At 41.4% G+C, this 10,655-nt stretch overlaps 1 protein-coding gene across 2 annotated transcripts; it reads left to right on the forward strand.

Annotated features, from left to right (window-relative positions):
• Window positions 1-379: 379 nt before the first annotated feature.
• Window positions 380-9,119, forward strand: LOC140463378 (uncharacterized). 2 transcript variants are annotated; one of them, XM_072557243.1, is made up of 3 exons: window positions 380-655; window positions 1,580-1,742; window positions 1,861-9,119. In XM_072557243.1, the coding sequence occupies exons 1-3, from the start codon at window positions 380-382 to the stop codon at window positions 2,742-2,744; spliced, it is 1,323 nt and encodes a 440-aa protein (XP_072413344.1). In that variant the 3' UTR covers window positions 2,745-9,119. The 2 variants fall into 2 exon arrangements, with proteins under 2 accessions (XP_072413344.1, XP_072413345.1); XM_072557244.1 differs by having other exon boundaries at window positions 1,909-9,118.
• Window positions 9,120-10,655: the final 1,536 nt, after the last annotated feature.

Below are 10,655 nucleotides of genomic sequence, written 5' to 3' on the forward strand. Positions count from 1 at the left end.
GACGGGCAACGCTACCAGCTGCGGCAGCTAGGCCGCCGCGGGTACGCCTGCACGCTGCCTCCTGCTGCCCTCGCCCCTGTCGCGGTGTGCTCTGGAAGTTGTAGTCTGACTTCTCCCCAACGATAACCCTGCCATTGTCCGCGAGGACAAGAGGAAAACTACAACTCCCATAAAGCCTTGCGCGAAGGTCGATGCCCGGTGCCTGCTGTGCCCGCTGGGCGTTGTAGTTTACTGGCGCAGTCTATGCGGAGTGGCGCTGCCAGCTGCCGACATTGCTCTTCCGAACGAAAATGTGACAGGATTTTAACGAATTTTTTTTTCTCTCTCACTAAAATCGTGGGTGGAATTGCCACCCCTTGGAAGGTGTGGAGTGGTGAAGATGAGGAACCAGCTGTGGAGCGTGCCACCCTTCCGGAAGATGCCAGACCGACGGATCCGCAAAGCCCGCTTCAAGGACCGCGACCTGCGTGTGCTCATCGATTCCGTCATGGAGAGACGAGGGGACATCTTTGGTGAGGGGGGCCAGCCGCCCACCATGCAGAGCCGCCGCCAGGCTTGGCTCTTCGTCATGGAGAAAGTCAATGCAGTGTCTGGGACTCGCAGGACCTGGGAGGAGGTGCGGAAGAAGGTCCATGACCTGAAGAAAAGCACCAAGGTAAAACCGCCAATCTCAGTTAAGTGTATCTGAGCTTACCCAACCTGAGGGACCATCAGCCATTGCTTTCTTTTGCCCCACACCAAGCCCTGCCCATCTGCCTCTTCAATGTCTCCAAAGACTTTGAAACCACGCCCTCTATTTGAAGCTCTAAGTTTTGTAAAGCATGACGGTGATAGATTCTGGTTGGATATATTCAATACATGGATTAGTGGTGCTGGAAGAGCACAGCAGTTCAGGCAGCATCCAACGAGCAGCGAAATCAACGTTTCGAACCTTTTTACCTATATTCAATACATGCTCAACATTCCTGCAACTGCCCCACCCAGTTAACAACCTTGTATCGAATCCTGGCCAAATGTGTGTAAGGAAATATAAACACCCAGGAAAAGCAAAGTTTTACAGTAAATGGAACTTAAAGCACAGAAACAGGCTATTTAGCCTGATTGGCCCATGTCTTTTTTTATGTCCACAAGAATACTGAGCAGTGGGCAATAAATGTTGGCCTTGCCTCAGCTGACATTTCAAGAATAAATTTGTAAAGAAAACATCCCATCCTTCTAATACTTTCTCTGTCATGTATTTGTCAAGATTCCCTTTAAATGCATCAATGCTGTTTACTTCAACAGCTCTCTATAGTTTAATGCCCATTTGATTTTTCTCCAGGGTTGCTCTCAGCAGTGCCCCAGTGATAAATTCTTATTTGCTCCAGACTTCAGGGAAACCCGAAGTATGACTGTCACTTTTATTCAAGACACGTGCACCCACACTTTATAAGCAACACAGAATGTTAGCAAGAATGTGTTGTATATTCAAAATGAATGCAATGGGACGATGCACACCATGTGATGGATAATGTATGGTGGAACTGAAGAATTGTGTGGTGTGAATTACTTTTTTTCTCCTGTGTTATTATCTTTAAAGGAAAAACTGGCTTATAACAGAAGAGCTCGCCAGTTATCGTGTGGTGGCAGACCAGACATCAAAACGTTGACAGAGTTCGAGAATGATATGATCCTGCTTTTTGGGAAAGAAAGTTTTGAAGGACTTGATACTGTGGATCTTGGAGTCATGTCAAGACTCAGTGGTGAGTGTGTTTATATATTAATTAATACAAAGGTTTCTGATCATTTCAGGGTGTAACATTAATATGTCTATACACGACTTTGTATAAGGTCATCCAACAGTTTATAATGAATCTGCAGAGTGTGAGCCTATGTACTCATACTCTGCCATTTTGTATCTCTTTACAGATCAAGGAGAAACAAGTGGATCATCAACCACAGCTGCAAAACAGCACCTTACACCCAAGTACCAAATATCATCACCTCAAGCTGAAGCAGGCACCAGCATAGATACACCCACTGGAGGAGGTAATAGTGTTGAGGATGAGGAAGAACTGGGTGAGTCACTGAACATTAGTGAGGACAGGGGACCAATATTGGTAGATGATGAGAGATCATCCTTTGAAGGGTGGAGGCCCCATATGTTGGGCCCTCCAATTGAGGCAGATGCAGATACAGATCTCAGTGGGCCTGCTTTCAAACGGAGACTGTTAGAACATGAATTCAGCGTTGAACAGTCACTTGCCTCCATACACACCACAGTGGAAGATGGCATGGTTATGTTGGACCAACGGTTGTGTGCATTGCAGTCTGCTATTGAGCACGTGGCAACACCAGTGGCATCTGCAGTGGAGACCTCACTAACGCAAGCCTTGGACACAGTTGGGTCATCACTCATGAATGCTCATTCTGCTGCTATAGAAGTTTTGGGGTCAAAACTCCAAGAAGCTGTCAAGGCAGGCTTCACTTCTCTTGGAGAACGCTTGCAGGCAACCATGGCTGAGGGTTTTCAAAGTCTTATAGAAGCCCAATGCTCTATGCTCACTCAGATAATTGGTCAGCGTGAAAAGCTGGCCTCTTCTACTGGAATTGTGCACGCTCATCAAGTTGACAGTCATTCAAGTGGGGGTTTGGTGCCACCAAAAAAAAAACAGGTGACTGCAGGTGCTGTCTCTGAAAATCTGGAATCCAGAGCAACTCAGCATCAGAGACCCATGGGACTGATGCAGGTGCATCAGGGTTAGTTGCAGATACAGGTAGCAGGACTTCTGTATTTGATGCAGCTACAGGGTTGGCTCTAGCTGCCAACTTGTGCAGAAAGGCTAGGAGATCAGCACTGAGTCCGGATGCTTCTACTCCCTATTTTCCTCCCCCCTCCAAACCTCCCTGTCCCATCTTGGATGCTGAGCCTGTCTCTGCCAGAATGCACATGAAGTTTGCAGCTGGTACAGCAATTGACTCTGGACGCAGCCAACATATGCTGTGCTCTGTGTGCTGTTTTTTAAAACATGTGTATTTAAATTTAAAATGTTTTGAGTCCTGGTGAGAAGCACTCATGTTGGATGACTTGTTCTGGTGTCAGATTGGTGGGGATTGTCCAAGCAGCAAAACTTGAGCAGCTTAGTGAGGGATCTGTAGCAGTATCTGTACTTGTCTGGTGTAGGGAACAAACCATTGAAAGTCAAGGGGCCGGCAGAATTCAGAATGGTGCAGGAAGACACCCTGGTGACTCACTCTTCTGCAGTTGACTTTATTCATTCAGGTTTTACTTTGTTTTAAGCAGAATAAAGCTTCTGGGAGTTTGCTTGTTTGAACCTTGAATTTGGCAATTTGGAAAGGGTAAAATGTCCCATTGGTGAAGTTCACTACATGCTTAAAGCCTCTTGTGAATATTCCTGTGTCATATCTGCATAAGCCATTAATCTATTTAAGTAACACACACAGAAATAGGCTACGGGTGCTTTAAACAATTTCAATTTGAATTTTGAAGTAAGGAAATTTTACCCACTACTATGTTGTCAGATTAAGCCAATTTCATATTAATTAACAAATCCTTTCCCTCCTTTCTGACTCTTCGTGGCACTAAAAAATAACTAAGTAAGAAAACAGGTTGTCTCATTAGTATATGTGCTAGTTGAAGAGAGTGGCATGGACTGTATACTGAGAAGGTTACAAGCTGCCCAAAGCTCAGTAATGGATATCTTTTATATTTGGGGAATGGGGAGATTAATGCAGTGCCCAATATTAACACCAGGGAGACAGTTACATGCTTCTGCTTCCTGCATCAACACCTATGCAGTTGGCCACAAGCTGTTTGCCAGTGCTGTTCCTTAAATTGCTTAGTAGTAGGTGATGTGCACAAGTAACATGGAGAATCTGCTTGGTACACAAAGGGGTAATGTGGGAGTGGAGACAAAAGATATGTACAGCGCTGCTTAACTGAATACATGCAGTTTACTTTTAGTACAGCTCAAATCTTTCCTTCTTATGTAGCATAAAACCTGAAGGGACGTATTCAGAAGCAAACCCAATGAGAGTTAGATACATTTTACTAGAAAAGTATCAATAATTGTATAGCATTTACAACGTAGAAACAGGTCAGTCAGCCCATTAACTATTTAAGTTCCACACAAGCACTCTTCCACTTTTCATTCAATCTAATCAACAAGATCTTTCTATTCCTTTCTTCCATTAAATGCATCTTTGCTATTTGTTTCCACTATTCCACATTCTTGTCATGCTGTGAGTAAATAAGTTTCTTACAAATTCTCTATTGCATTGATCAGTGATGATTTTCCTGTTAGGGATCATAGTTTTGGTCTCCCTCACTGTGAAAATATTTTTATATCCACTCTATCAAAACCTTTCATTATCTTAAAGACAACTCTTTAGCATCTCTCTTCTGTGGAAATGAGCCCTAATCTGTTCACTATTTCTTGATTGATATCACCTCTCAGTTCCAGTATCATCCTTGCATCTTTTTCTGCACCTAATCTAAATATCCTTTTTGTAAAATTAGCACTAGAGCTCTGTGTTGTACTCCAGGTGTGATCTAACCATGGTTTGTATCTGCTTAACATAAGTTCTTTGCTGTTCCATTCTTTTAGAAATTAATCACAGTGATTTGTTACCTTTTTATGGTCTTATTAATCTGTGTTGCTACTTCTAGTGATTTGTGTATCTGTATCTTGGATCTCTTTGCCTCTGTACCCAATTTAGAAACTTAATTAACAAAGAAAATGTGGCTGCCTTATTCTTCATAATAAAATGCAACAGCACACATTTATCTTTACAGCAACTTGATGATTGTAAATAACATTGCCCTGTTGTGGAGCCTACTGAAAAATAAAACTGGAACACAGGATCAGGATTCCACCAGTCAGTTCCTCACACTTATTCTGTATTAGATTATGGTTATCCTATATTTTAACTCTGTTTTCCTGTCTCGGTTACATTAGTATTAATATCCTTGTTTAGTAAAAACCTATCATTCTTAGTTTTGTTAATTTTACTTAAACTTTAGCCTCAACAGCTTCCTGACATCGCCCCTGAATGTCCTGCCTCTAATTTATGTTTTTGCTCCCTCATTCTCCACCCTCCTACAACAGGAAATAATTTCCATATCTTTCCTATTAACTTCTTTGGTCAAATCTCAATTAGATCAGTTCTTAATCTTCTACACTAAGGGAAATACAAGTCTAATATATACAAAAACCAAAATATTGTTAAAAAATAAGTGTTATAGAAATCTGAAATACTCAGTAAATCTATCAGGTTCTGTGAAGAGAGAAACAACATTCATGTTTAACTTTGATGACCATTCACTAAATCTAATCAATACTATCTATCCTTGTAATTTAACTCTCTTAACCCTGATATCATTCTGAACAGGAGAATCATTTTCCTAATTCTTTGTCTTTTGTATGTATGCATATCTTGTACATTAAAAATGATATATCTGCATGTTCTCTGTCTCACTGCATGTGTCACATTATTGTGCCACACTTTATTGATCTTTGCTCAATATGAAAGAGCAGCAAATCAGAGCTGATAGCCAGATAAGATCCAACCTAAACAGGTGGGAAATTGTCAAGTAAAAGCTACCAAAGGACTATAGAAAAATCTATCGAAAGAACAAACTATGTGAAAAGAGTAATGGTCTTTGAAAGCACTATCTAGGTAGTCTCCCATTCCCCACCTGCCTACTCACTCTTACACACGAACTCATGCACACACTCACTCTGGTTCTCCCCTCATAACCTGCAGGTTTTTGATGTCTATTTTAAATTCCCTTTTGAAAGTGATTCTTTAATCTGGTATCCCTGTCCTTCCAGTTGGTGCATTCCAAATCATCATAAATCACTACATATAAAGAAATCACCTTCCCTTCCCCTATCTTCTGCCAATTATTATCTTAACTCTGTGTCTTAAGGTCAATGACCCTCTTGTCAGCGGAAACAGCTTTTCTCTCACTCTTCTGTCAAGAGCCTTTGTTAACTTTCTCCTTTGCTTTCTTGGCTCTGTGGAGAATCCTTACTGCCCAATCAGCAAAAGCTATTATTAATAAAATAAGGGAAAGGGAGGCAATAAAATCATTCAAAATACTCAATGACAATATTTATGTGTGCCTTTTTACTTTCTTAGCTGAATACAGGTTCTGTTTTAATATTTAAAACTAAACATGTCTCTTGTCTTTTGAGTATTACCATCAAGGTGTTTATTTTTGGGCCTCAACCTGTCTTAAAAATCCCAGCTTGAATTGATATATTCCTCAAAATTCTATCAATTCATGAAAGTTACTATGCTTTAGGACACAAAATCCAAGTGCACCATTACACAATTTCTAAGCATGCACCAGCATAGTAGCAGCTTTCTCCACCTAATATTTTAGCAGAACTTTTTTAATTTCTTTGCATTTCCAAATGATTTCAAAACAAGCTGGCTAATTAATTTTAGCAACTTCTTTGAGTAAAGAACAAGCCATGTTTACGGTGTGAGAGGAGTGGTTTATATTGAAAAATTGTAAACCATAATTATTTACTAAAAATGTATCTTTCTGTTTCACAATGTTGATTGACTTTCTCATAGCTACAGCAATGTTTGAGTTTGTTTTTACAACTAATTTGAAAAGAAACTGGGTGAATTATTTATTAAGCATACTTGATTCAATGCGTGATTGTATCTGGAGTTTGTTCTGAAGAATTTAAAACCACGTTAATCCATTGCTGTATGTCTGTTCACATTTGATCCCTGAACTAAAATAGCCTTTGTCAATGAGAGATTGAGAGCCCATCAGTTGTCTACCAGCAAGTTGTCCCTGACCAAGAGATCTCTCCAGTCACAAAGGAGAAGTGTACACAATATCAGCTTTGCAATAGAGCTAAGGAATCACAGAATAAAAGGTGAATATTTTCTTCAAGTACAGACTGTTTTGTTTTCAAGGTATTACATATCTTCAAACTGAGAGTTTTGCAACTTTTAGTACATGGTATGGATTTTTTTCTCTTCAAAAATGGGCAAATCTGTGAAATGTATGACATCTATAAAGCTGATTGGTGCTCAATAAAAGTATGAAACTATTGTCATTTGATGACTGTAAAAGTGAAGTACAAAAGACACATTCAACCCAGTCGATTTCTGTGCAGTCTCCTCTCAAACATCTTGATAATTCTGCTAAATTTGGAAGAGCTGTCCAACAGACTAGCTAGACCACAGCGTGATACAGTTGTACCCTCAGAATTAACATGAAGCTACCAGACTATCGCAAAATCCCAACTGGTTCATTAATGTCCTTTAGAGGAACAAAGCTGCCAGATTTACCTGGTCTGGTCACTGAGCAACTCCAGATCTACAGTAATGTGGTTGACTCTTAATTGACCCCTGAAATTGTCTAGCAAGGCATTCAGTTGTATCGAACTATTACGATAAAGTCAAATAAATCTGAACTGACCACCCAGCATCGTGACTAATGGATGATCTGCAGAGACATCTCGGTAATATTGGGAATTTGTGCCAAATCTGGGAGAGCTTCTCATAGACTGAGATGACATAGTCACATGACCCTGGACCTCATCATCACTGTTCGTAGTTGTATCCTTTACCTTTGCAGGATAGATCCACCAGTAGAGGTAACATAATGGTATGTAGTCAGGTGGGAGAAACCCTGAGATTTTTCAACAATGATTCTGCATCCTGTGAAGTCTTATGGTAATGGGTCAAACCTAGGTAAGGAAATCTCCTAACTCTAACCTATTGTTCTCCCTCAGCTGATAAACAACAATTTGTATTTATATAACAGGGCCAATATGCCAAAATAGGCCAAGGCATTTCACGGAAGTATAAAACACAATATGACACCGAACCACATAAGAACTATTTTGCCAGATTATCAAAAGCTTGGTCAAACAAGTAGGTCGTAAGGTGTGTCTTAGTGGAGGACAGTGAGGTTGGGAAGTGAAAACATTTTTGGAGGTTATATCAGAGCTCAGAGCCAAAGCAGTTGAAGGCATGACCACCGATGTGGAACAAGGTAAAATTGAGGGTGCTCAAACAACTCGAATTAGAGGAGGGCAGATGTCTCAGGAAGCTATAATACTGGAGGAGATAAGAGAAGTAGGGGTGAGACAATGAATGGAGTTTTAAACAAGGTAATTTTTAACAAAGGAGTTTTGAACTCGGCAAGATGGCGGCGATTCTGTAGAACTGCTGTGGACAGCTCTGCCTAATAGTCAAGGCATACTGGTGTTTTTTTGCCATCCCTGGCCAACCTATGTGGTGGAATTATTAGTTTAAAGCCTTACAGAACATATATTTGTTAATATTGGGAGGGGGACGGATGCCAAAGGGAAAAGGAACAAGCAAACAGCAGCAGGGAGGACACTCCCCTGCAGCACCTACCACACCAGAGACTGCAGCAGCAGCAGCCTCTCCTGAATCCCCTGGGGACCTGACAGACTCACAGGAACTGGCTGCAGCGATGGAGAGACTTATCTTGAAAGTAACGGCTGCAATTGAGGAAATCCATGGGGGGATTCATGCCCAGGTCCAACCTATTGCATCCATGTGGCAGAAGCACGAGCAGGAGATCCAGGGCCTCGGGGAGAGGCTGGAGGAGGTGGACAGTCGAACTAAGGCCTCATCCAGTCGGATCCAGGTGCAGGCTTTGCGAGACCATATCGACGACCTCGAAAATAGAGGTCGGAGGATAAATCTCTGAATTGGGCTCCCTGAAGGTGAGCAGCCAGTCAGCTTCTTTGAAAACTGGCTGCCGAAGATTTTGGGCCTTCACATCAAGTCCAGCAGGCTGCAGATTGAAAGTGCTTATTGGGTTATAGTGCACAGGTCAGGGCCGGCGCAGCACTCACGCTCGGTCCCAATGCACTTCCATTCATATAAGGACAAGCAAAACGTCATAGAAGCTTCCAGATCCCTGGGAAAAGATCTGCAGGCACTGCTGTCCAAGGGGTCAAAAAGCATGTTTTTCCAGGATTTCTTTGCAGCTGTAATCCGAAAGAGGAAGTCCTTCAATGAAGTTAAAAAGAGACTGAGGAATCTGAGTATCCAGTACTCCATGAGATACCCTGCAGTGCTCCATTTCAGTCACGAGGACTCAGTTTATAAATTTGACTCTGCGGATAAAGCTAAAAACTTTGTAGACGCTTTAAAATAGACGGATTGGCCTGAAGAATACGGTTAATGTTTGTTCTCTTTTCTATCTTTCCCCATGTTTTCTCTTCCTTTTTTTAAAATTCCTTTCTTTCTCCCTAATAATTTCCTTTTTGGAAATGGGGGGAAAGACCTTGGAATAAGTTGTTCCTTTTTTTAATAACTGGATTTTCTGATGAGAAATTTTGTGGATGTTCTTTGTTGTCTCTTCCCTTTTTTTTGTTTGTTCTGCTTCTCTTTTTGTCACAAGTAGGGGTGACATGAAGCCAGAGATGGGTGGAGTGCTCATCCTAACTTGGTCTTTTTTCTGTTAATTTAAGGATCATCTGCTTGTTTTTTTTTCTGGCCTAAGACTGGAGCACAGTCCGGGTTTAAAGGAGCTGTGTAGGAGGGGATGGGTAGGGTGAGTGCCTCCTATGGGCAGGGGGAAGAATCTTCCATTCAAGGTTTTATAGTTGGGTTTTTTTGTAGATATTTGGTAGTAATAGTTGTTTATGTTTATGATAGAGTAGTTTTTGTATATATAGTTCTTCGATTCTATGAGTCTTTATTTACTTATGCTTTGCGCTTTGTAAGCAGGGTTCTCCCTCCCAGAGGCTCAAGGGTCTCTGAAAGGGGATATGGCTAAGTGTCTTATTAAATGGTGTACCTGGAACATTAAGGGAAGTCATTCACCTGTTAAAAGGAAAGAAGTGCTTTCTAGTCTTAAGAGGGAAAGAGTTGATATCGCTTTGTTGTAGGAAACCCATCTTGATGATGGGGAACACCTGAAATTACAACAGGGGGGTTATGACCAAGTATTCTTTTCATCCTTTACTACTAAAAGTCGGAGAGTGGCAGTACTTATCCAGAAAAATCTTCCATTTACATTATTAGAGCAGGTGAAAGATGAATAGGGACGGTTTGAGATGTTTAAAGCCCTGATACATGTGGAGGAATATGGCATTTTAAATGTCCACTGTCCTCCGGCGCATCCCCTCAAATTTTTGATTCGTGCTTTCTCTAAGTTGAGTGCTTTTGGAACATGGCACATTATTATAGGGGGGGATTTTAATTGTCTTTTGGATCCGACAGTGGACAGGATGCCTTGTAGGCCCCCAACTATTTCTTCGCAGGCCAAGCAGGTGGTTGACTTATGCGAGGAGTTGGGTTGGTGGATATTTGGAGATGTCTTCAGCCTAACAGCAGGCACTTCACCTTTTTTTTCAAACCCACATAAATGTCACACGAGGATTGACCTCTTTCTGGCTCCCTTGGCCTTTCTAGATTCGATTATAGGTTGTAAAATTGGGAATATAGCTATCTCTGATCATGTAGCAGTGCATTTGGAGGTTAAGGCCAAGAGTGAAGGGCCAGGTTTGCAACGCTGGTGTTTGGACCCTTTCCTCCTTAAGGATTCCAAATTTTGAAGAAGTTTCAGGAATTCTTGATTATCAACTCAGGCATGGCTAGTAGTCCATCGATGCTATGGGAGACTACTAAAGCCTTTG

The sequence above is a fragment of the Chiloscyllium punctatum genome, chromosome 38 (assembly GCF_047496795.1).
Source record: "Chiloscyllium punctatum isolate Juve2018m chromosome 38, sChiPun1.3, whole genome shotgun sequence".
Classification (NCBI taxonomy): Eukaryota; Metazoa; Chordata; class Chondrichthyes; order Orectolobiformes; family Hemiscylliidae; genus Chiloscyllium; species Chiloscyllium punctatum.

Coding starts and splice junctions, on each gene's coding strand:
- LOC140463378 (XM_072557243.1), top strand. CDS start 380: ATGAGGAACCAGCTGTGGAGCGTGCCACCCTTCCGGAAGATGCCAGAC. Junction 656..1,579: donor ACCTGAAGAAAAGCACCAAG/GTAAAACCGCCA, acceptor TTATCTTTAAAG/GAAAAACTGGCTTATAACAG. Junction 1,743..1,860: donor AGTCATGTCAAGACTCAGTG/GTGAGTGTGTTT, acceptor ATGAATCTGCAG/AGTGTGAGCCTATGTACTCA.